The sequence below is a fragment of the Cynocephalus volans genome, chromosome 13 (assembly GCF_027409185.1).
Source record: "Cynocephalus volans isolate mCynVol1 chromosome 13, mCynVol1.pri, whole genome shotgun sequence".
Classification (NCBI taxonomy): domain Eukaryota; kingdom Metazoa; phylum Chordata; class Mammalia; order Dermoptera; family Cynocephalidae; genus Cynocephalus; species Cynocephalus volans.
The window spans coordinates 63,345,269-63,372,834 of NC_084472.1; the positions used below are offsets into that span (position 1 = coordinate 63,345,269).

At 33.3% G+C, this 27,566-nt stretch overlaps 1 protein-coding gene across 2 annotated transcripts in view; it reads left to right on the forward strand.

Moving 5' to 3' along the window:
- CCDC102B (coiled-coil domain containing 102B) overlaps positions 1-27,566 on the forward strand; it is a 301,210-nt gene that overhangs the window by 34,639 nt on the left and 239,005 nt on the right. For both annotated transcript variants that reach the window (XM_063077429.1, XM_063077430.1), the window contains exons 2-4: positions 11,102-11,723; positions 13,504-13,724; positions 24,267-24,375. In XM_063077429.1, the coding sequence (XP_062933499.1) occupies positions 11,118-11,723; positions 13,504-13,724; positions 24,267-24,375 (936 nt within the window). In that variant the 5' untranslated portion in view covers positions 11,102-11,117. The remainder of the gene's footprint in view (positions 1-11,101; positions 11,724-13,503; positions 13,725-24,266; positions 24,376-27,566) is intronic.

The following is a 27,566-nucleotide window of genomic DNA, read 5'->3' on the forward strand; positions in this document are numbered from 1 at the left end:
CCCGTGGCGAGAGCGTCGCCGCGCTCCCAGCGCCGCACTCTCCCGAGTGCGCCACGGGCTCGGCCCCCCTTTTTATATTTTAAAAACAGCTTTATTGATATCATTGACATATAAAATTGACATATATTTAAGGTATGCAACTTGATGTTTTGAGGTGTGTACGTAGTAATATGATCACTTTCCAGCTAATTAACCTATCTGTCACTTCTACATAGTTACCATTTGTGTGTATATTTCATTTAAATTAAAAGATTCTTTGGCTGCCATATGAACTGGATAGAGGAGTGGTATTAATAGGTATTTCAAAAGTAGTACAGTGAAAATGAACCTCAGCGCATGGATCTGGGAAGTAATTTGAAGGGATGAGATAATATAACTCGCTGCTTAAATGTGGGTAAGAGAAACCGGGATTTTTACTTGTTGGATGGATAGGAGGTTTCTATGATGTCAAAAATGGGGGAAAAACACATTTGCAGAGGGCTAGGGATCAAGAGTTCAATTTGGTCAGTGTTTAGCTTGAGATAGAGGCACCTATTGGACACCTGTGTTAGTCCATTTCTGTTGCTTATAACAAAATACCTGGAACTGAGTGAGTTATAAGAAAAACTAAATTTATTGCTTACAGTTCCAAAGTCTATCTGGTGATAGCAACAGTGACCCAGGGGTCTCACGTTGTGAGATGGTGAGAGCAGAGAGACAGAATCTCCCTTTTTAAAACCCTCAGAACCATGCCCCTGACCACCATTTTTAATCCATTCACTACTGCGTGGTATTACGATCCAATCACCTCTTTGAGGCTCTGCCTTTCAATTACCATGATAAGGTTTCTTAGCCTGTTAACACTGTCACAGTGGGGGCTAAGTTTCTAATACATAAAACTTGAGGAACACAATTCAAACTTCAGTGAGTTTTGGGGGACGTAATTCAATCCACTACAATACTCAAGTGGAGATACAGAGAAAATGCTACAGTATGTAGGTCTAGAGCTCAGGAGAGACAAAAGGGTTGGAAATGTGAAATTGGTAGTTAGGAGCAAAGACATTCTTCTGAGAGTCATCAGGCTTTGGACTCCCCAAAATTTAGAGATGAGCAAGCAGCAGAGAGAAACAAAACCAAGAAGGAGGCAAAGGAATAATAGGAGAGTGTGGTAGTAAGGAAAACAAAAGACAAATGTGCTTAAAGGAGTTCTCAATTGTTTTGAATATTGCTGAAGTCAAATCAGACATGGATAAAAATATGAATATTTTATTTGACAATAGTGAGGTCATTTGGATCTTGAGAAATTGGATTCACATGGAATATTGTTCAGATGTTCAGTTGAGGTGGGTAGATGAGAGAATGGGATGTGAGGAAATGAAAGCAGTGAAAATAACACAGATAAATTTCTCTGTCATGGGAGCAGAGAGACGGGGCATTGGTGGGGAAGGTTTGTCATGATGCTGTCAGTTGGTATGCTGAAGGAAATAATCCAGTGTAGAGGGAAAACTCATGTGATACTCTTGAAACAACCATATTACTGAGCTATTTTATCCGTTTGATACATGGATAAACTTTTCACATGAGCTAATTAAGCTGTGAAAGTCACAGAGATGCTGACAAAGCAAGAATTTGAACTCATATCTATATGGTTTCAAAGTCCAATGTCTTTTTATTATGTAGAAGGCTGAATAATGCCCCACTGAAGATGCTCATACCCTAATCTCTGGAACCCAGAATATGCTACCTTACAGGTAAAAGAGATTTTGTAGATGTGATTAAATTAAGCATTTTGAGTTGTGATGGTTTTCCTCGATTGTCTGGGTGAGCAAATGTAATCACAAGGTCCTTATAAGAGATGATAGGAAGATGAGTGGTGGTGGTATTAGGAAATGATGATGGAAACGAAGGGTTGGAGTGATCAGAGGAAGGGGTTGGGAGCCAAGGAATGCAGCCTCTAGAGGATTTAAAAAAAAAAAAAAAGGCAAGGACACGTGGTATTTCTCTCTCTGTGCCTGCCTTGTTTCATTAACATAATTTTCTCCAATCTCATCTATGTAGCTGCGAATGGCAGAATTTCATTCTTTTTTACAGCTGAGTAGTATTCTGTTGTGTGTATATATACACAACATTTTCCTTATCCACTCATCTGTTGATGGACATTTATGTTGGTTCCTTCTCTTGGCGATTGTAAATAGTGCTGCAATAAACATGGGAATGCAGGTATCCCTTTGACATGACAATTTCCATTCCTTTTGGTATATATCTGGTGGTGGGATTGCTGGATCTTATGGCAGTTCTGTCTATACTTTGAGAAACCTAGATACCATTTTCCATAATGGCCACACTGATTGATAATAGCCAGTCTAACTGGTATGAGATGATATCTCAACGTGGTTTTGGTTTGCATTCCCCTGATGATCAGTGATGTTGAGCATTTTTTTATATACTTGTTGGCCATTTGTTCATCTTCTTTTGAGAAATGTCTATTTAGCCCCTTTGCCCATTTTTTAATTGGATTATTTGGTTTTTTTTTTTTTTTTTTTTTTTGTTGTTGTTGTTAAGTTGTTTGAGTTCCTTGTATATTCTGGATGTTAATCCCAGAAAGAGAAATACTACATGTAGTGGACTGAATTATGTTCCCTCAAAACTCATTGGAGCTTGAATTGTGTCTCCCAAGTTTTATGTATTATAAACTTAGCCCCTAACCCTGTGACAGTGTTGACAGGGTGGGAAATCCTATTATGGTAATCGAAAGGTGGAGCCTTGAAGAGAAGCCGTGCACTAGTGAATGGATTAAGAATGGTAGTCAGGGGCGTGGTTCTGAGGGCTTTAAAGGAAGAGAGTCTCTCTCTGCTTCCACCATCTTGCAATGTGAAATCCCTGGTCACTGTTGCTACCACCAGATGGACTTTGGGCTTCCCAGCCTCAGAAACTATAAGCAATAAATTTAATTTTTTTTATAAATCCCCCAGTTTCAAGCATTTTGTTATAAGCAACAGTAACAGACTAATAGACTGCATGTCCTCACTCTTAAATGGGAGCTAAAGAAAGAAGGAAAGAATGAACAATCATAATAATGCATTGAACTTTCAGAAAGAAAGATCAGAGCTGTGCTTACTAGAGGTGGGAAAGGGGGAGGGTATGGGGGGCACTAGCAAGAATTTGGTTAATGGACAGAAGGAATGATGATGTTTTGTAATGATAAACATGCTAATTACCTGGTTTGATCATCTCACTTTTGTACACAGGTATTGATATGCAACTCTGTACCCCTCAAACATATTTAATGAATTATTTTTCAATGAAAGAAAAAAGGCACAGAGATGGATTCTCCCCCTCAGAGCCTCTAGAGAAAAAAACAGCCCTGCTCACACTTTGATTTCAGCCCAGTTTGATTTAGAGTTCTAAATTTTACAATTGTAAGGAAATAAATTTGTGTTGTTTTAAGCTATTAAGTCTGTATAATTTACTACAGCAGAAATAGGAAACTAATGTACTACTTTTAGGACGTGAGTTAACTAGTTGCAAGATTGTCTATTGCTCCTTAGCTCAATTTAAACATGTTCTATCATAGTAGTGTCCAATGAATATACCAAATAAATTAAATAATAAGCAGCAATACAGGAACGTCAACCTTATGCAGTTTCTTGGGTATTTCCGAAAAGTTACTTTTCCGGCTTCCCTGCTTTGGAACTCTGGGGGTTCTTTAAATCTGATCTTTCTTCTTTCCAGAAAAAAACCTATCTTGCTCCATCTTTCCTAGATGCTTCCTATAGCATTTGATTAACCAGTAATCTTGCCATTTTGGCGAGCTGGGCTTTTTAAAGAACTTGTCTTTGATCTGATTTATATTTATAAAGGTAAATTTTATTCTCTAGCACCAATATAGCCATTGCTGTTTACACTGAAAATTAAATTTCTGGTCATACATAATAAAGCTTAACAAACAATATCATGCATAGTTTTCTGTAAAGATTGTTTCCGTTAGTAAGAAGTAGGGTAAATAAAGCAAGTTATTTGAAATATGCACAGATATAGCCCATAAAAGTATAAATATATTATAAAAATTTCTCATTCTGAGGCCATTTTTTTTCTCTTACATTTTTGATGTGGAATACATTTTAGCCAATTTGGATTATTAATGCAAAGAATATACTGTTGGGGAAATGAAATAGAGTTTTAAAGTTATGCTTTGATTTAAGAAATTGTGTAATTGCTCTCCAAAAATAAATATGACAATCGTTTGGGCTGCATCTCCAAACTTCATTATTAAGCCTAAGAACACTTTACAGTCGGCTAACATAGAGTAGTTTGGCAGTTATGTACATTCCATCCAACGGGTGTAAGAAAATATTACTGAGTCATACTGACATAAGCGAGCTTTCTTTTGTTTACTACAAAGTGTAACCAGATCTGTGAAGAACTTCTGACATAGCCTCATACGTTTGTCAAGAGCAAGTGTGTGGGGTAAATGGCTTAGGAATTTTGCTTAGGAAATGCATAAGAATATTGGGATAGTTTGTGGTTTTGTTCACTGGAACTTAGAAATGTGCATACATATTGAGAAATGTTGATTAAATCAATAATAAGATAGCTATAATTTTAAGAAATAGCTTTTAAATTAAAGCAAACAAACAAACAAAAAGCCCTAATCTTGAAAAGCATAACCCTGTAGGAATTATTTTATAGGGTGATATGCTCTCATGTTATGACTTTATAATAAGTATAATTTCAAGTTGTTTGCTATGTGCCTTTAATTTATTTCTAACTAAAATTTATGAAAACAGCTATATCATTGTTATTTGATCTGTATGAACTTACATGTTTACATAGTAATGTAAATTCCAGATTTAGAAGCACCTGTCCAGATTTGGAAAGTGGTAGAATCTTTGACAATATCAGGCTTGTGGAACTCTATCCAATGAAATATGCATTCGGTCTGTTAGCCACCTGGAAATAGTGCTAAGAGTGTTCTTAAATAAAAATAAGATTTGGTGGAGCTGTATAGTTCCAGCACAGATAATTCTAATTTCATTTTTGGCTTAAGGTCTCAAGGAATATTTTGGCTCATTTATTTGGCACTATTAAGTTGGATTAGATTGCATAAGAAAATTTGGATAGTTTGTGGTTTGCATGCTGAAACCTTGAAATGAACATAAATATTAAAAAGTCCTGATGAATTCAACAAGTGTCAGGTTTCCATATAAATAGTTAATAAGTAGTATTTTATATTTATTCTTACAAGAAATATGCTTAAGCTGCTAAACTCAAATCTTAGATAAAATCTCTTTATGTCTCAATCTGTACACTAGTGAGAAATTTCTGGAATATTTTAAAACAGAGCTTTTTTGAGCCTGTTTGGCACCCCCAAGTACTTCATAAGAGTAGTTAAATAATGTATCCACCAAGAATTTCTAAATGGTCTGAAATTAAATTTGTATTTGGCAGGCAAAGCACTATTTATGCTTCAAGGTGATCAGCCTGCCAAAAACAAATCTTATTTTTCCAAAACCCATTACACATGATGCATTGACACTTCATAAAATTGATTGTGGATCATAGATCTCTTTTAATTCCTTTATTCATATTCCAAAGAGGTCAGAATCGTCATTTTATGTCTTTGACCTATAAGGTTATTATTTTAATGTTGTAATTTTTTTTTTAACTTCTTAAAGCATAGAAAACATAACAATACATACAGTAACATCAAGATACTATGTAGAGAGCAGACATCTCTTTGGCACACTGGTTTTAATTCTTTTGGGTTTATACGTAGTAGTGGGATTGTTGGATTCTATGGTAATTCTATTTTTAGTTTTTTGAGGAAGCTCCATACTGATTTCCGAAATGGCTGTTGTAATTTACAATACCACCAACAGTGTGAGTGTTCCCTTTTCTCCACATACTCACCAATACTTGTTATCTTTCAAAAATATGATAAATATTTGAATGATATGGTAATAACCTAATTTGATCATTCTACAACATATATGTATATCCAAAAATCCCATTTTATTCCCTAAATGTATATAGTTATTGTCAATTAAAAAATGAAACAAAACTTTTAGAAGATACTATGTGAAAAGATTATTCTGAAGTTTTTTTTTTTTTTTTTTCCAGTCATTGAGTATTACCTAAGAAACATATTATTCTCACTATTTTTTTCTCAAATAATTTTTACTGGAAACCTAGGCTAAAGGGAAACATCACAGGATTTCAAGTAGTGATACATGGCTTCCACGGTAAGGAGATAGTAAAGGAGCAATAGCAGGAAATCAAAGAGACAGGAAGCAAGAAGAGCCAGCTAAACAAGGCAGGGCTTATTGCCTGAATTCCATGTCAGTTCTTTAAAATAAAGATAATTTTTATTTGATCAGATCATGCAATTTATAATTTAATAAAGACTCTTGGCAAACAAATGTTTTGAACTGTTTTATGCTTATTTTTTACTACAGTGCTTTGAAAAGTAAAATATCTAAGCTTTAAATAATTGACTCGTCCATATGTATTTGATATTATTTAGTTGCCTGCTTCATGCAAGTATTCCCTGCCTCTATACAATTTCAAAAATATCTCATTCATACCAACCGGCATATACTATAACTGCCCATACAATTTGCCACAGTGTAAGGATCTTTAAAATGTAATATTTAACCATGAGCAAAATTTGAGCTACACTGAAGTGATGTCATACGGCCTTTCACTGCAACAGTTTCATTTATCTCATTGTCACAACTGCAGTCTTCACATTTGGTGTTTCGTTCTCTTGCAAAACATTCCTTAAAACACATGATTTTTCTGCTTTAGACCCATCCAAAATGTGTACATTTTTATACTTATCATTTGTACATACTTGACAGGCTACATTTTGAAATACAATGTGATGTTTTCTTTCCCGAATATTAAAAACTAGTTCTTTCTTTTTCTCTTCTTATCAGAATATATAGCATTATATCTATAGTAACAATTTTTTTCTCAGCATTGTGCTTTGAATACGTGTTAATGTATTTTTTCATTGCTTATGGCTTTTGCTGTGCATGCATCAGAGGTCTTATACTTCTTAACGAAAAAAAAAATTCAGGAAAAGTTTCCTTTAGAATGCATTTCCTATAGGTTAAGAGAAAGGAATAACTGTAAACAATAAAACAAAAATCCCTTTATTCTGCCATAATAGTATAACTGCTGCCAAAATTGATTTTCTTTCTGCTCTACTTCATTCTTCAGATAACACATAAAATGTCACTTGGGAGAGACTGCTAAGTAAATAGGGATGTTTTGGATCATGATCCACTGTTTGTTTCAAAGACTTTGTTAAAACTTGTGACTGTTTGACTTATTGTTTATGGTTGTTAGCAATGTCCCAGGATGGCGGAAGTGATGTCTGTTTCGTTCACTATCACAGAGGAGGCCAGTGGTAGACATTTCTCTCAGACAAAGGGCCTTGAAGGGCTCTAAGACAGTCAGGTCACAGGTTCCATTAGCAGTAAGGTTTAAGCTGCTACCTGAAAGATGAGAAGCCAGGGGAAGGTGGGCATGTGGTGAGAGGAAAGCGTGTTCCTACATAGGAACAAGATTGCACAAAGCATCTGTCCTGGATGGACAGGCCCTAAACCTTGCAGTTCCTTTAAACTATGATGAGGAGGAGTTTGAATGAACACAAAAGACAATGTCAGGATCAGTCAACTAACTGTGTGATTCAATAGGAGATATTTTAGCATAAATATATAAAATGGAAATCTTCCAGATATATTTCTTCAATAATCTAAAAGATTATTTCACTATAGTGAAAATAGTTTCTATATTGAAGTTGCAGATTTTTTACAGAGGGAGGCAGTGGCCTTGATTCAGATTTTCTTAAATCCCCAATTGGGTTGACCCCTTCTAACGACTGACTTAGCTGAATGCATTAGAGCCCTAGTTTCTTCATCACCGGGACGGAGATAATAATAGTACTGAACGTTACGCTGATTAATATTATACAGAAATTGAGACTATACCTTTATTATAAAAAATTATACCTCATTTTTTTCTTATGCTGACCCTATTTTTTTAAGTATATCAATTTTCTTTCAAAAGGAAGGAAAAGTGAAAAAAATTAAATGGTCCAAGGTGCCATACTAATGACTTGTACACACTGAGAAAAACTTTCACTTTCCTTGAGAGACAGCCTGGGCTAGCCAATGTGCAGGCATTTACCCACTTAATGGTCATAAGGACACAGTGAGATACATGCTATTTTTGTCACCTTTTAAAAATAAGTGTATTGAGTCAAAGGCAATTCATATAATTTGTTCTAGATCATCTGTTTAAAGTGGCAGGGTCAGAACTTGAACCAATGGAGTCTGGAGCCTACCATTTTACATACTAAGCTCCTTACTGGCAAGAAATATTTTTAGAAATATTATATATACGTTGTAGACCTATCATATTTTATTCACTTGGTTCTGTACAACATTTACAAATATTTGAAGTAATCAAGGTAGCTTGATTGTATGAGCATTTCTAAAGTGAGAAAACCAGTGCAAGAAACCAATCAACAGCATTAAAATATTTTCTCACACATCAAAGGCCTTGTGCTACAACCACTAGCAAGCATTTTCACAGTCATCTGAAATAAAACACGAAGAGTGCACACACACGTTTGGAAAACGAATACTTGAATAAATACACAAGTGTATTAAATATCCCCATCTCAAGCAAGTTATTCTTGCTTGAGAAAACTCTTTCAAACAGGAAAGCAAGCTCAAGGACTGAATGATCAAATCACACTCATTTGTGTTTAGTCAGTTATAAAAAAATGCACAGGTCAGCAAGATCTCGATGTACGAGAACCCAATTAGAGTCTTCATACCACTAGTGAAGTAAAAAAGACATTTCAAAGACATTATAATTTTGTAAAACTGATTTATTTTGAAAAATGGCAATGATAAATTTAATATGCTAAATTAAATTTTCTGATTTTATTTTGGAATTTCAACCCCCCAAAATATTATTAAATGGTGAATAGTGAGTATATATATATCTTTGGTCTGTTTCTAATTAAGAGTTCCTTTTGTTCTTTTTTCATAAGAAACAATTAATTGTTTCTTTTCATATTGGTCTTGGTTTAGTAATGATCCAAGAAATTTAAGTTATAATTGCTCTCTTAATTACAGTAATTAAAGGCAACAGTTATTCCAAATCAGTACTAATTCAAATATGATTGGGCATATACCAATGCTAACAATAATTATAACCATGAGTTTATATTATTATAAGTATTATAAGGAATTGGTTTGGTATCATTACAGAATATTTGTTAAAATGTGCTTTTTCTGCAACTAAAAGTTAATATTAATTAACTTTAATATTGTAAAGTATTTTAATTATGTAGTCTTAATATTATATAGTCTTTTAAAAATACATACCATTTTTTTCAATAAATAAAGGCTTATTTTGTAAGTTAGTTGTTACAGTGAAATCGATTCAGGTGATTAAATAGATGGGTCATAAGGCAGGTTATGATCTGTAACTATTAAAAGCAAACAAAAAAAGACAGGAATTAATGTCATGCATAGAAAATATCATCTAAGGTTATTTACACCAGAAAACTATATCAGAGAATAAAAATGGGTAATCATATATAACCACAGAACTTTTTAAATTTGTAAATTAACCTGCATGTTTTAAGCAAGAGAAGATTCTACTTGCTATATTCTCAATATAGCCATATTGCCATATTGAATAAAGTAATGGGTATATATATTGATAAAAATGGTATGCATTTACAAATTAATTTGTCTTTTGGTATTTATATGGCAATCTGATTTTGATTTCTTTCCAAAGCTTTGAAATGGCTAAGACTGTTCAATATTATCTATGCTGTGAAGCTTTCTCATTTAAGGGAGACAGTTAATCATATCTTTAGCACCTTGAACATATTGTAAGATTCTAAAACTAACTTGACACACAAGATGTACTAAAAGAAAATCAATAAATATAGTATAAATCGTTTTAAAATTTATATGTGCTTGTTTCATCCACTATACTGTACTATCTTTGAGGATAAGGACTATCTTTATAATTTACTTTTAGAGCTCATCACAATATTAACCATAGCAGAAAATTAATCCAGGTATCAGTTAGATGTGCTTTTTGCTGCAAGTAAGAAAAACTCAACCATCATAGCTTAAATAAATATGGTAATCATTCTCACATAGCAAAGAAACCAGAGGTATGCATTCTAGGTCATTAAATCAGGCTCTTTTTATCTTTCTGTTCTACCATTTTAAATGTTATGGGATGGTTGTTATACTCACTTCTTCCAGACCCATGTCCTTGTTCAGACAGGAAAAAGGCAAAGGAAACAGGGGTTTTTCATTCTGATGTTCTCATTTTTCTTAGATAGGAAATCTTCCAAGTATACATTCTCAAATCTCATCAGCCAGAACTAGATCACATGCCTGCCTTGAGAATAGTGAATAGTCAGTAAACGAAAGTCATAGTGTAGGATAAAGACTAGTCACAATTTAGCTTTTGGGTTTGTGATGGGAGCTTATCCTACCAGAAATCAATGAATCTGTATTCTACCTGACCAAATAGGGGTTTAGTTAGGTCAAAAGGGGACCATTGTGGGCCGAGCCCGTGGCGCACTCGGGAGAGTGCAGCGCTGGGAGCGCAGCGACGCTCCCGCTGCAGGTTTGGATCCTATATAGGAATGGCCGGTGCACTCACTGGTTGAGTGCCGGTCATGAAAAGGGCAAAAAAAAAAAAAAAAAAAAAAAAAGGGGACCATTGTGTAGTTAGTAAACAGTAAATTACAATTTTTATTTTGTAGTGGGCAATGTTACAATAAACATTATCTAAGTAGAATTGGATTTGTTGAAATGAATTACTCATCATCTGCTATCCCTAATTGCATCTTTACATTTTTATTTGTATTCAGCAAAATTTAATATAAGTGATTTCTGTTTCTCTGAGGATAATTAAAAATGCATAAATTCTTTATTTTTTCTTACACTGGAAAAGAAAATATGTTATTTTGAAAAGATGCATTTTTTCATCAACTTAAAAAAATTTTTTGAATATTTTATAATTGCAAGGGAAATTCAAATGTATAATTATGTCTTCTCGTTTTTCTTAGGTCTTAAAGGATAAATATGAATTTAGAGTCCATTCATCGATTAATTGAGGAAACACAAATCTTCCAGATGCAGCAGTCATCAATTAAACAGCGCTGTGAGATGGTACCACCTGCCTTATCCCCCAGGGATACCTGTAATTCCAACTTGCCATATTATGGGCTACAATCTCATGTTGCCCACAATTTCTGTGCTCACTCATATAACACCAGTGGATGGGATATTTGTGAAGAACTTCGCCTGCATGAGCTTGAAGAAGTCAAGGCCAGAGCTGCTCAGATGGAAAAGACCATGCGGTGGTGGTCAGACTGCACTGCCAATTGGAGAGAAAAATGGAGTAAAGTTCGAGCCGAAAGGAACAGTGCCAGGGAGGAAGGAAGACAACTCAGAATAAAATTAGAGATGACAATGAAAGAACTGAGTGCACTGAAAAAGCAACAAAGTTTGCTACCTCAAAAGGAGGCATTGGAAGCTAATGTTACCCAGGACCTGAAGCTTCCTAGTCACATAGAAGTGTCCTATGAACACAGAGACCAATTCCAAATTAGTTCCCAAAAGTGTGATTCTATCAGAGGGTGTTTGGTAAAAAGACAATTTCCTACAAAGGAGAACACAAATAGTAAGGTAAGAAACAAACAAACAAACAAAAGACACTGTGAAATCCAGAGATCACATGCATTTTAAAATGCCATAGAGTGAGGGAAGGGGACAAACCATTGGTGACAGTATTAGTCTGCTAGGGCTGCCATAACAAAATACCACAATCTGAGTGGCTTAAGCAAAAAATTTATTTTCTTACATTTGTACAGACTAGAAGTCCATGATCAAGATGTCAGCAGGGTTGGTTTCTTCTGAGGCCTCTTTTATTGCCTTATATATGCCATCTTCTCCCTGCGTCTTCACATCATCTTTTCCCTGTTCAATACTCCCTCCTTCCTTATCCCTGGGAGATGTGTTCTAAGACCCCCAGTGGTTGCCTGAAAACCCCTTAGTACCGAACCCTATATACACTGTTTTTTCCTATACATACGTACCTATGATAAAGTTTAATTTATGTAAGTTGAAATGTTTATAGGGTTTTTTTCTTTAAAAAAATTTTTTTTAACTTGACAGTCTAGGCTACTAGTACCTTTGTGTACATCTTTGTCAAAATGGTATATATTTTCAAAATTCAGTTGTGTTAATGTATGTATTTGAATGCAGTGATGGGGATAAGGAAACATAGCTCACATAATGTACACTGAATCCATAAGATATGTCTTTATTATTAAAAGCCACTAAGCTCTGCATTTGAGAAAATGAAGAATTATCTTCACATGTATTATGTTGGGAAATTCTCAATATTTGGGGATTTCATTTGGAACATCTTTCTTATCAGTGTCAATAACAAATCATAAAAAATAGGTATTTATTACAAGTTTCTTTGGGAAAAAAAATAGGTAAAATTTCTCCTTATGGTAGGAAACGAAGTATTGGTTGTATAAGAAGTTTAATCAGCTTTTTCTAATGAGAAAGATACCTTGTATGTATAGTTCGTCTGAACACAGTATTTTCCATGGGTGACAACAAGTCTTATTTTGTTGTTTTCAAGATAGTATAAATAATCACAATATTAATTCTTGAAAGAATTAATTGTGGATCATACTATGTAATCTGGCATCCACATACTATTTTAAAAATGCTAAAGGTGAATTATCATTGAGATTTTATTTGAACTTGTTTTTATTTCATTTAAAACCCATAAACCAGGGCAGATCTAAATTTTAGACAAATATCTACACATGAGTTCAGTGAAGTTTTGGAATTATGACATAAGATTTTTGGTGCAGTGTATTGCTGTGGTAATTGATTCCTGTATTTATTAAAAGGTCCCCTTAAATTCAATTTGAGATTTGTCTAGTAAACTGAATTTTAATAAACAAGCTTGTTAAAAATATTCAAGAGCTTTCTGAAAATTCTCTCTATCCTGTCCTCCAAAAGATGCTGAAAAATAATCAGTTGTTTTTATCTTAAAACTCTCAAGTGCCTTGTGACTAAAAAAGAAAGACTTTAAAGAGGAATACAGCAACTTATTTAGAAAAGAAAACTCTTACAGCTGTTTATTCATTGTTACTTTTAGCTGTGGTTAGAAAAAGGAAACAAAATAAAGATAAAGCAGATATTTCTAAAAATGTATTTTATTAAAATAAGGTAGAACATGGGAAGAAAAATAAGTTTGAAGAAGAATTCAAGTTAGTTTGGCCATGTAGTAACACTCAGGAAAAACAACGAATTGAAATATGAATTTATTTTATTATAACATTTATTTCTTTTCAAAAATATTTTTCTTCATGGTTTTTCAACTGAGGAATTACATACTCATCAGTAATAATTGTTTGCTTTTTTTTGTTTTTTTGTTTTTTAGGAAGAAGGTGTGGTTATTGACTCATTAAGATTAAATGAGGAAATAAATCCCAATCTAGATTGTGCTGATTTATACAAGAATGGTCGTTCTGGAAACTGTGTAATGAAACCTGGGCTAAGAGTACAGGCAATAAATCTGTCATTGGAAAATGAAATAACTGAAATTGCAGCTTTGCAGGTGCATTTGGATGAGTTCCAAAAAATCTTATGGAAGGAAAGAGAGTAAGTACTAATCGTGGTCTCCCTTAATCAAGTCTGAGTTTCAAACCTCTTAAAATTGTTAAGTCTGATAAAGTGGCCATTTGATAATGTATTTTACCCATGTTTTGTCATTAAATTTTAAGTTTTAAAAAAATTAGTTTGACATATATTCATATTTTGAATTTCAAAAAGTAATTTATATCATGTTAATCTTTACCATTCTTTTAAATAGACTTTTATCCTATGTTGTCATTTCTGGTAGATTCACTTTAATTATATTTAAGTACTTAATATATATGTTTAAAATATATAGTATATTATGTAATTTTTTACAGCATTCTTGGACTGCAGTGTGTGAATAAGAAATATGTCAATATTAGTAATGGACAAATCAAAATTTTGTGAAGTACTTTTTTTTTCTTCCAAATTTTATTTTATTTTGTCAATATACAATGTGGTTGATTATTGTGGCCCATTACCAAAACCTCCCTCACTCCTCCCTCTCCCCCCTCCCTCCCAACAATGTCCTTCCTGTTCCCTTGTCATATCAATTTCGAGGAATTGTAATTGTTATGTCTTCTTCCCTCCCCACCCCTGTTTTTTTTTGTGTATTTGTTTTTTTTTATTTTTTATTTTTTATTTTTATTTATTTATTTTTTTTAAGTTTTATTTTGTCGATATACATTGTGGCTGATTATTGCTCCCCATCACCAAAACCTCCCTCCCTTCTCCCTCCCCCCCAACAATGTCCTTTCTGTTTGCTTGTCATATCAACTTCAAGTAATTGTGGTTGTTATATCTTCTCCCCCCCCCCGGTTTGTGTGTGTGTGTGTGTGTGTGTGTGTGTGTGTGAATTTATATATTAATTTTTAGCTCCCACCAATAAGTGAGAACATGTGGTATTTCTCTTTCTGTGCCTGACTTGTTTCACTTAATATAATTCTCTCAAGGTCCATCCATGTTGTTGCAAATGGCAGTATTTCATTCGTTTTTATAGCTGAGTAGTATTCCATTGTGTAGATGTACCACATTTTCCGTATCCACTCATCTGATGATGGGCATTTGGGCTGGTTCCAACTCTTGGCTATTGTAAAGAGTGCTGCGATGAACATTGGGGAACAGGTATACCTTCGACTTGATGATTTCCATTCCTCTGGGTATATTCCCAACAGTGGGATAGCTGGGTCGTATGGTAGATCTATCTGCAATTGTTTGAGGAACCTCCATACCATTTTCCATAGAGGCTGCACCATTTTGCAGTCCCACCAACAATGTATGAGAGTTCCTTTTTCTCTGCAACCTCACCAGCATTTATTGTTCAGGGTCTTTTGGATTTTAGCCATCCTAACTGGGGTTAGATGGTATCTCAATGTGGTTTTGATTTGCATTTCCTGGATGCTGAGTGATGTTGAGCATTTTCATATATCTGTTGGCCATTTGTATATCTTCCTTTGAGAAATGCCTACTTAGCTCTTTTGCCCATTTTTTAATTGGGTTGGTTGTTTTCTTCTTGTAAAGTTGTTTGAGTTCCTTGCATATTCTGGATATTAATCCTTTGTCATATGTGTACTTTGCAAATATTTTCTCCCACTCTGTTGGTTGTCTTTTAACTCTGTTAATTGTTTCTTTTGCTGTGCAGACGCTTTTTAGTTTGATATAATCCCATTTGTTTATTTTTCTTTTGGTTGCCTGTGCTTTTGGGGTCATATTCGTGAAGTCTGTGTCCGGTCCTACTTCCTGATGTGATTCTCCTATGTTTTCTTTAAGAAGTTTTATTGTTTCAGGGTGTATATTTAATTCTTTAATCCATTTTGAGTTGACTTTAGTATATGGTGAAAGTTATGGGTCTAGTTTCATTCTCATGCATATTGATATCCAGTTATCCCAGCACCATTTGCTGAAGAGGCAGTCCCTTCCCCAGTGTATAGGCTTGGTGCCTTTGTCAAAGATCTGATGGCTGTAGGTGTGTGGGTTGATTTCTGGATCCTCTATTCTATTCCATTGATCTGTGTGTCTGTTTTTATGCCGGTACCATGCTGTTTTGGTTATTATAGCTTTGAAGTGTAGTTTAAAGTCAGGTAGTGTTATGCCTCCAGCTTTATTTTTTTGCTCAGCATTGCTTTGGCTATGCATGGTCGTTTGTTATTCCATATAAATGTCTGGATAGTTTTTTCCATTTCTGAGAGAAATGTCATTGGAATTTTGATGGGGATTGCATTGAATATGTATATCACTTTGGGTAGTATGGACATTTTCACAATGTTGATTCTTCCAATACAAGAGCATGTGATATCTTTCCATCTTCTTGTATCCTCTCTAATTTCTCTCAGCAGTGGTTTGTAGTTCTCATTATAGAGATTTTTCACCTCCTTGGTTAACTCTATTCCTAAGTATCTTATTTATTTGGTGGTTATTGTAAATGGGCAAGCTTTCTTGACTTCTCTTTCTGCATATTCACTGTTGGAGAATAGAAATGCTACTGATTTTTGTGTGTTGGTTTTGTATCCTGCTCCTGTGCTGAAATCATTTATCAACTCCAAGAGTTTTTTTGTAGAGGCTTTAGGCTGTTTGATATATAAGATCATGTCATCTGCAAAGAGGGAGAGTTTGACTTCATCTTTTCCAATCTGGATGCCCTTTATTTCCTTCTCTTCTCTGATTGCTCTGGCTAGTACTTCCAACACTATGTTGAGTAGGAGTGGTGAGAGAGGGCATCCTTGCCTAGTTCCTGTTCTTAAAGGAAAAACTTTCAGCTTTTCCCCATTCAGGATGATATTGGCTGTGTGTTTCTCATATATGGCTTTAATTATGTTGAGACACTTTCCATCTATACCTAACTTATAGAGGGTCTTTGTCATGAATGAATGTTGAATTTTATCAAATGCTTTTTCAGCATCTATAGAGATGACCATATGGTCCTTGTGTTTGATTTTATTAATATGGTGCATCACATTTATTGATTTGTGTATGTTGAGCCAACCTTGCATCCCTGGGATGAATCTCACTTGATTGTGGTGTATAATTTTCCATATGTGTTGCTGTATTCTGCTAGCTGGTATTTTAGTGAGGATTTTTGCATCTATATTCATCAAGGATATCGGCCTGTAGTTTTCTTTTTTAGTTGTATCTTTACCTGGTTTTGGTATCAGGATGATGTTTGCTTCATAGAAGGAGTTTGAGAGATTTGCTTCTGTTTCAATCTTTTGGAATAGTTTGTAAAGAATTGGTGTCAATTCCTCTTTGAATGTTTGGTAAAATTCTGCTGTGAATTCATCTGGTCCTGGGCTTTTGTTTGTTGGGAGCCTTCTGATAACAGCTTCAATCTCTTTTATTGTTATTGGTCTGTTCAGATTTTCTACATCTTTTTGACTCAATTTCGGTAGCTTGTGTGTGTTCAGGAATTTATCCATTTCCTCCAGATTTTCAAATTTGTTGGTATATAGTTGTTTATAGTAGTCTCAAATGATTCCTTTTATTTCAGATGGATCAGTTGCAATATCACCTTTTTCATTTCTAATTTTTGTTATTTGGATCTTCTCTCTTCTTTTTTTAGCTAGTCATGCTAATGGTTTGTCAATTTTATTTATCTTTTCAAAAAACCAACTTTTCGATTTGTGGATCTTTTGTATTGTTTTTTGGTTTTCAATTTCATTAAGTTCTGCTCTGATCTTAATGATTTCTTTCCATCTACTAACTTTGGGTTTGGATTGTTCTTGTTTTTCTAGTTCTTTAAGGTGAAGTGTTAGTTTGTTCACTTGCCATCTTTCCATTCTTCTGAAGTAAGCATTTAATGTGATAAATTTCCCCCTTAGTACTGCTTTTGCATTGATCACAGAAGAGGATTTCTTACACATTGACCATTGTGGTATAGAGGAAAGAGCATTAGACTTGTCGTTAAGTGACCTGGATATTTACCATGCTTCTGACATGTTCTAGCTTCATGATATTGGGCTGTTACCCACTTTTTAAAAATAAGGGTAGTAATATTATGTTCCGGTTATGTATTTTTTTTTGCAACAAATTTTCCCAAACAATGGTACTTAAAACAGCTGTTATGTATTCTGTTCATGAATCTTGAGCATGGATTGGCATGAACAGCTCATTTCTCACATGTGGCTTCAACTGGGATGGTTCAGAGGCCAGGGGTGACTTGAAGATTAGGGGGCCGAGATGATTTAAAGCCTTGCTCGCTCATGTATCTGGCAGCTTACCTTAGTCCTCATCTGTGACCTCAGTTGAAACACCTGCATGTGGTCTATCTATGTGGCTGCTTGGCTTCCTCACAGTATAGTGGTTAGGTTGCAAATGATCATAGCCTCACTTCTGACACACTTTTTGGTGGAGGTAGTGTCAAAGGACAACTCAAGTTGAAGGGAGAGGGGCAATTGCAATGGGAAGAATGTTAAGATCATTCTGTAATAGGGCACGTAGGGTGTGATCATTGTGGCAACCATCTTTGCAATATGCTGTAGCTTTCTTCCCAGAATTCTTATAAGGATCAAACACAAGTAAAGTCTTGGATATTAGCTGGCAATATGAATTACTTGATACGGTTGTTTTTTGTTCCTTCATGATCAGCTTAAAAAATTATTAGCACAGTGTGGAATATTTGAACTTTCAAGTGTGGTTCCAAAATCTGAAAAGAATTATTTTTTCCATCTCTTTAGTTATTAGACTACTAATGGGCAAAATCAGAAAAACAAGAGTGATATATGTATACATACACACACACACACACACACACACACACACACACACACACACACACACACACACACACATATATGAGGGTACTTCTAAAAGTTCATGGAAAAATTGAATTAAAAGGCAATATAAATCTTTCCATGAACTTTTTGAGGTACTCTTTTGTATATTTTAATTTCCCTGGTTTAAATGTACTGGAATAGTGAGAATTATGCTTAGAAGCTTTTCACAAACACTATAAGCTCTCTATCAGACATTCCTTTTCTGTCAGCCAGAAGTTTCTCATTAATTCCTCTGAAATTTATTAGTGCCACCAATTCCCCTTTTCAGATTCTTTGTCTGTGCTTACCATATCAATAGATTATGATCATACAAGCATCTGTGTACAGAATAAATACTTAGTATTCTACCATCAAGTATAAATTCCTAATAGAGGAAATCAACATTAATAGAAAAGAGAATAAAATTGAATAACTTTTTAGGCCTGTGTACATATTAACAATTAATTTTATCTGGATCTATAAGTCTCAATCGAGTCCTAATTTCTGTTATTTTGTTGAAGGATTTAACTTTTTGGTGGTCATAGAGTTCTCTCAAACCCACTCACTGTTACTTCACTGCTGTAGTACAGTAGGAGCAATGTGAAGCTGCTGTTTCCTAGATGTAAACTTTTCTAAGGTGTCAGTTTTAATGGCATGCATATGTTATCTGTTCATAATCACTCACATGCATATATGCAAAATGTATGTTTTACTTCCTTGGAATCAATGAACAATCCCCAGAGTAAGTAAATTCTCTAGTTCTCAGGAACTTCAGTATTTAAGCCACAAGAATAAAAGGTCAAAGAATAAGAAAGAAAGGGAGCCTTAGACTTGGCTTTGTCCTTCGACCTCCTCGTTAGGAAGCAATCCAAGGACACCGTGAGTCAATGGTGCATGTGTCCATGAGTCAACATTTGCATGCAATCTACATGAGGCAATTACAGTCTTTCTTTTCTATCACAAGAGAATGTTTCCCAAGGATATAGTTTATGCTGTTATTATAACTCTGTCTAATCTTTTAAATTCTTCTTTCTGGAATCTCAGTGAGTGGGAGGCTTGAGTTGAGAATATGCGAATGTAATTTTTTCTATCTTATCATCCAGTGGAAAAGTTCTTTTGACTAGTGCACAGAAATTATCTGAGGAATGTATTTCCGAGGACTTAGATTAAAAACTTCCCAGGTAGAAAATTTGGGGTGAGGGCAGGAAACCTGACCCTCTTATAGAGCTAGGTGTACTGTAACATTTAAGAGGAAATTTTGCAATATCAAATCATAAGGAAACCTATGAGACAAAATATTTTGATGAACTTTTTTAACGTTTAGAATCAGTTTTCAAATTCAGCTACAGATAGCACCCATATCTCCTATAACATGTTTGCTTTGTGTCATTTAAGTTGAACTTTGGTCCTCTCTTTCCATTTTACTTTAAGAAAAGTAGTATGTTCCAATTATTTTCCTTCGCTTCATATTAAATATTGATTTTTTTCTTAATAAAATAAGATTTAAAATCCTTGTGAGAAGGTACAGCAAATTAGAAATGCTTTGAAGATTAGTAAATATATACATATGGGAGAGAGAGGTATTTCTCTTTCATGGTTATGTGTGTGTGTGTGTGTGTGTGTGTGTGTGTATTACTCAATGAATACATTAAATATATTGGCATGCAAATCTGGTTAATATTATTTAATGTAATATTATTAAAAATTAGAAAGTCAGGCTTACTTATTCACTACTACTAATGGGATGTTCAATAAACCTTTGCCTTTTTTTTTTTTCTTTGCCATTTTTTGATTACCCACTATCTATTTTGTATTTGGGCAGTCCTCTGTCTAATGACACAGAGTCTGCTTCTCTGCATAGATTATGAAAATGCCAGCAAGTCTCTACCAGTCTCCCTTGCAGTGAGAGTGCAGATCAGTGACCTAGGAACTGCTGATGTGATGTAGCCACCTAGACTTTGAAGAGAAGTTAATGTTCCAGGAAAGCAAAGGGCACCCAAATCCGTCCTGGTGTGGGGGAGGCAGCGATGGTAGCTACCTGTTTCCAGAGTTGCAGTGGCCTCTGGTCCTTAGTGACACCACCCAGCATCTCAAATTGGGGGTATTGAGGTCATGCTGTGATGTCTGTACCTTAATGGTAGCTGTAGTGGTACGCTCATGGGAAGATTTCTAAAGCTTTATTGTTGTCTCTGGCTGCATGGTTTCTTCAGGAATCTCCCAGAGACCGTGTGAGCTACTAGTATCCTCTTCCACTCAAGAGAGCTAATGTGAGTGTATTTGTTTGCCAGACACATAATTGATACCAGGAGAATGCATGGGCAACAGGCAGGAAAGGCTATAGGCAGTGGGGTCTTCATAAAACTAGTTTTGTGGCACAAGAGTGGGCCTTGTCCCTGGCTGCTTTGCTTCCAAGCCTTGTTCTGTGGCCCTCCTGGAGATTTTTGAGCTTAACAGTTTTCTTGAAATAGATCTCTTTCTATGAAATTAAAATATGACTTTGACTATTTGCAACTAAGAACACCTACTGCTGAAAGATGTGATTATAAATAGTTGGGAGTGCAATCACTAAATGACATGTAGGTGGCTTAAACGTATTTGTAAAACTTTTTTTTATAGCAATTTAATACTCTAATTTTGGACTGATACAAAAATGAAAATTTACAACTTAATTATTTTGATTTGGAAAAGTATTTTGACACTAATAAACCCCTTCAGAAAATGATGATTTAATATTTTTCAATTAAGTTTTTCACAGATCAAAAGTGATTAATATTTATCCCCAGATATTGATGTTTCATGACCTTTCGTCCCTGAGAAATACTTGAATAATTTGATTGTCTGTATATCCAAATTTCATTTCCAATTATTATGGGATCATGATAGTTAACAAAATATCAAAAAATTGTATACAAACATAATCACATCTTTAGATAAAAATAATTTTAGTTCATAGTTTATCTTTTAGCTCTTGCAAATTTTATGTATTTTAGCAATCTGATTTTTAAAAGTTAATATCATATTAAAGACAAAATATTTTTGCTGAGCTTTATCTTCTTGTTAAAGAACGTGTGCATAAAATATGCAATATCCTTCAGAGTAGTTATTAGTTTAGTTTTCTTCCTATGCTTTCTAGTAGTTCAAATAGCACGATGAATGATAGTATATATTTAAATGATAAATTTAACTATAAAATTGATCAACTTTGAAAATCTGTCCAAAACATAGAATTAATTAGGCCAGAAAATTAAGGATATATAGGGTGCCCTCTGCTGCATAAATTGAAATGTGTGCTATCCCTAATGCTTGCTTGCACAGAGACACATTTTTTTTGACGGGGCTATACTAAAAAATATTGAAGTGTCACATTGTCATTAAGTACATTTTAATAAATTTCCTGTCTTCTCACTTCTGTTACCAAATTATAACTTTTTACATAATAAAAATGCATGATTTTCTTTCAGGAAACTAATATATATCAGTTATTTTTAAGATGCATACTTAAATAAATATTACTATCTTTGAAACTTTACAAATTTGCCTTAAATAGGAATACAGGTGGTCATCTATTTATTTTAATTTACTTTGGCAAAATTATATTTTCATTTCATGAACTGGCATTGAGTATTTATTCTAGGTCTAGATATAATTTAGATGTAACTATAAATTTAGATTGTATTTATAACTGAAATTAAAAGTTTAATATGTAGTTTGAAATAATCTTCTCGAACATTAGTTACCCCAATAATTCTGATAACATTTGAGGATCAACATTTATTCTGCAGTAATCATAAATAATTTTTATGTTAATGTGAGCCTTTTTGCTCTGAAAAATGAGTGTATTTTGAATTTTTTTGAATTTGTCAATTTAAAAATCTTTATATTTTAAAACTAAGTATAACTTTTCTACCATTCTATTTATAAATAAAATAATTCTCAAAATTAAGAAAACTTAACATATGCTTCATTACACAAATCTAGTTCATTAAAACCTTTAATAAATTTTTAAAATTAATTTAACATATTCCATTTGATTTTTAAGTTTTTCAATGAAAAAAAAATCTCATTTTACTCATGTAAATCTAATAAATGAAAATGATAAATATGATAAGTATGGTTATTCCTAAACATTGCAATGAAGTTACAAACAGTACAATTTTATTATACTTTTTAACAAAAATTCACAAGTCTAAATCAAAACCCAATATATTTCAAATATTCTAATATGCATTATCCAAAACTTAAAAAGTACTCCAATGTCAGATGTGAAACATATTTCAGTGTATAATGGTTTGCACATATATTTTCTAAAGTTAACACAAAATATTAATATTTGATAATTTGCTTATTATTTCTATACTTAATTCTACTTGACTTCTCAAATACAGCCTCTAAGGACAAAAATTATATCATGGTAAACAACTGGGTGTTGTTAGCTGGCTAGGTTTGCTTATTTATCAGAAATTTTGGCTGGGATTGTTAATCTGAAGCTATAGACATTCATAGGCAGGGTTCATAAGACCCAGACTTCTGTGTTGAAAGTTTTTGTTTGTTAATTTTGCTCAATATATTTGCTGTGTTAGTAAGGGATTTTGAATCAGAGTCCTATAAATGATGCTTTGCACCATTGTTTTTTTCCCCAGCCCAAGTCTTTTGAAGTTGAGATAAGCTCTAATTTTTTTACATCCTCTTTCAATTTTATGGCTTGATTCATGCAAATATAATTACATAACTCTTTAATAGGCTCCTATCCATTCTATTTGATTAAACTAATATATTTACAGCCTAACACTATTTTTAGTTATTTTCATAGTATTGCTACCAGGAAAAGTAATGTTTCTTATAAATATGTAAATGACTCTTAATTTTGATTCTGCATGCATTTTCTAGCTCTGTGAATATGTGTCTAAGACCTTTGACATTTCACATTACTAAAAGAGATCTGCCTGTGTATTAGTTAATTATAAATACAATAAAGCTATAACTAACAATCACAAAATCTCAGTGTCATATAACAATCAGAATTTATTTAGCTAGAGCCCAAACACACAAGTTCTTTTTAAACAAACTTCTGCTTCTGTCACAACTGCTAAATATCCCATTGTCAAAACCTAGGACTGAGAGATAAGCAAACGGGGCTCTATGCATGGAAGTAGAAGAAAAAGAATAAGTATTTTGAACAGTAATCTTATCAGCCACGCAGATAAGGACAGGCCAATTGCAAAGGTTGATATTCTGTATGTTGGTAACAGAATGGCATTTTGAATGTTTTTCCTAGAGCAATGGCATTTCTGTTTGGAGGAGTTTGATTTTCTCTTCTTTTCCTTTTATGTATTTGTGGGAGGAGTGAGTGGATGGATTAATGGTGGGGTATATTGATTAGAAATAGTGCTTTATATAAATATAAAGCATTTTATATATTGGGTAATCTATTTCTGTGAAATAGAGAATATTGGAACAATAAAGCTTGTTGAACAGTTAAAAAAAAATTAGAAACAGATATATCGTCCTTTGTAGTAAAATAATATAAATAAGAAGAATTGAGAGAAATGCTTAAAATATATAGGAGAAAGCAGGCAGAAAGTCAATACTGGCAAAGCCAAATTAGATATGTAAAGTTAATTGACAGAATAACTGATTGAACAGGTTTTACTGAATACTTGTAATTTTTAATAAGTTGGAAAATGTTTTCTCTCATTATAATGATCATATACAAATACCAAGAACTGGGAAAATAGAAAATATAAAATTGGATGCATTCCTAAGATTATTTTAAAATTATAAGACTGCTTTGCTTTCTTTTAATTCTTATATGATTTAGAATGCGCACAGCTTTGGAAAAAGAAATAGAACGACTGGAATCAGCTTTGTCTCTATGGAAATGGAAGTATGAAGAACTGAAAGAGTCGAAGCCAAAAAACGTGAAAGAGGTATGGGACATACTATGTAAAGGAAGATGTGAAACCCAGGGTTTTCTCTCTTTGGGTATGTAAGGTAGTGGGCAAAGGCTGAAGACTCAACAGATAGGAAGGGAAGTTAAAAAAAAATATTGAAATTTCTCTTTAGGAGGAACATTTGTAATTACATGGACTTAAAAAAAGATGGACTTAGTCCAGTTCAGGCTGTAAGAAATCTTGTTCTAAGTAACACCTTTTTTTTGAAGTTTTATGTTAGCCTTTATTTCTTTTTAAAAAGTTTTTATTGTACATTTTTAAGGTGTACAGCGTGATGTTTTAATATACATATAGAGAGTGAAGTGGGTAATGATAAACTACAGGATGAATTATTCTAGGCACGTTTGAGAAAATTGCTCAGAATGTCTTATCATACCATCTGTCATAAACACTTTTATCTTATTCTTTTACGAATCCATCTAAAAATATCAATTTACTTCAAGTGTATTTAGGTTCTTTTTATACTGGCATTACAGCTTCAGAATCAGCCACTTGGCTTTATACTTTCACCTTTTCATCAACACAGTGCTGTCATAAACCCTACCCTTTACAAGATTTATTACTATTTATTTTTTAAATGATATCAATTGTATATATTCTGTGTACTAAAGCATTGTACTAGATAAGGATGTGGGAAAGAATTACGAACAAAGGAAAGAAAAGAATGACAGCTAAATACTTTCAAATGAGTTAACATTTAGTGGGTGTGTATAATATACATTATATACGTGTGTGTGAGTGTGCATGCACACAGAAACATTACATGAATATATGAATTCATAGTATTTACATGCATAGGTACCTATCATCTCTGGGTGTGAACTTTCACAATTAACGTATACTTGAAAAATACTTCACAACACAAAAATCATTTTATGTTTATAGTCTGTGTATATGCTCTGTAATGCAATGGGTTCTAAATTTGACTGAGAGAGCTGATATTTAAGATAGAATTGGTTTTAATTTTAATTTAAAAAAACACATACATTTACCATTTTTTGCCACTAGTGTGCAGTACAGACTTGATAATGTTACTTTTAGTTTCATAAACCTTTTTATTCAAGTCATATTTACATAGCAACTGTTTTGGGAAAGTCATGGTTTTGAGTTGGTTTGGTTTACAAGGCAATGTACATATTTAAAAATATTTAATGTTTTCTGTTCAAAGATTTTGTGGGTAGCAAATCTGAAAATATCTACTCTAAATTGCTCAACGAAGTTATATATGTAAGAGAAAAAAATAAAACAAATATGGCATTACAGAATGTAACTTGGGTTTGTATTTGACTACCATAGAGGAGTATATATTTACATATATAATGCTTTTGTTTAAATACCGACAGGGTTTTCAGAACAGAAGAAATGTCAAAATTGTGGAAAATTTGCCTAACTACTTAAATGTTAAGGGTATATTTTAGTTAAGTGAACTACAAAGCTGAACAATGAATTACAATGAGTGAAAAAAGAATTTTTATTGTAGACATTGAAAAGTTATTATAAAAATAAAGATAAAAATATTTAAATTACTTAAATGGGATTATTTTTTAAAATATCCCTTCTCATTCTCTAAAAAAAAGAATTTGTGATGTTCTTAGATTTTTTGAAGAAATGTAGTATGAACATATATTTAATTTTTTTATAAATTATTAAATGTTTAAAAGATGTTTAGAAACTGAACAGTCACATGTAATTATTTATATACTCTTTGCTTAATTCTTTTTTTCAATGGATTTATAACAGACAAGAATTTATGCTACATTTTGAAGTGCATTGTGGATTAAGTGTAAGTGTAAAATATTCAAAGTCCTCATACAGTTGACTGAGGATCTGCAGAAGGTGTGTCATGATGCATCCTTTGAAATTCCATATGAATTGTCCTTTCTTACTCCCCTTCTCAAAAATTCTGACAATGACCTTTGCTTTCACTGTAGCTCTTTATCTATAAAAATGTTTAAATACAATTGTAGTTATTTTGGAGATGCCTGAAACTGTTAAATACATGCCTGGCTAAGAACTGCTGACGGAAAGATTAGCGATTGTTAGGGTTGGAAACAGATGTGCTTAATAGACCCAGATTTTAAAAAAATGTATTGGAAAGTCTGGTGTGCTTTAGAGGGAAATCACTCTTAAATCACTGGCATTTAGTGAAAGAGAAAAGATAAGAATTTAATTGTAAAATCTAGTATTTAAAATGCAAGCAAGACAATGAGTAGTAGAAGTAATTATATCCAAAATGCTGTTTCCATGCTGAATTGAGTACTTACTCAGCTTTTCCTTTGTAAGTCTGTACATATTGATTTGGAATTAGATTATGAATTCTAAGTGTGCTGAAATGATCATTTCTGTGAAATCTCATGGTCTGGAGGGCCAAATATTCATGTAAGTAACACTGATTATAAATAATTATGGTACATCACTCTAACAGTCAATGACTGAGTCTTTCTATAATGGAAAAGATTGTTTGCCATATGTGCAAATATTGATAACATTTTAAAATTAGTCTCAAGTTGAACAAAAAATAGTAACTTTCATTTTTCTCTAAAAATTGTTTGCATTTACTGGATATCTTTTTATGAATTATTAAGAAATCTGTCTTTATGATCATAACAATATGTCTAGAGGGGTAAGGGAGGAATTGTAAAGGGCCCCCAAAGTGATTACTTTGTGTAATATTGAATATTCTAATTATCTTGATGTGAGCATCACATAGTGCACACAGTTACTGATATTTAACTCTGTACCCCACAGATATGCAAAGTCAACTGTTCCATTAAAAAATAAAAATCACTTAAATATCTAAAACAAACAAAAAAACCCAATATCCCTAGTAGTTTATAATATTCTTTTATAAATATTTATAGAGGCACAAACATTGCAGGGCTTCTTTATGGTACTCATAGCTTGCACTGAAGCCTTATCTCAAACACCTCAAAACACTGTTCTGATTTGAGGGGAATAGGAAATTAGAATTACTAGATAGATGTAGCTAAAATTCTATACCTATACCTTATCTTTAAAAAGATATGTCATATGGGAGATATTCTGCACACATTGAGAGGCAGTCCTTGAAGATTCTTATTAGAAATAGGTATATGGTGGAATATTAGTGCGGTTGTGAGCTCAACGCTAATTTTGAAATGTCTCTTAAATCGCGGTTCTTGTGGCTT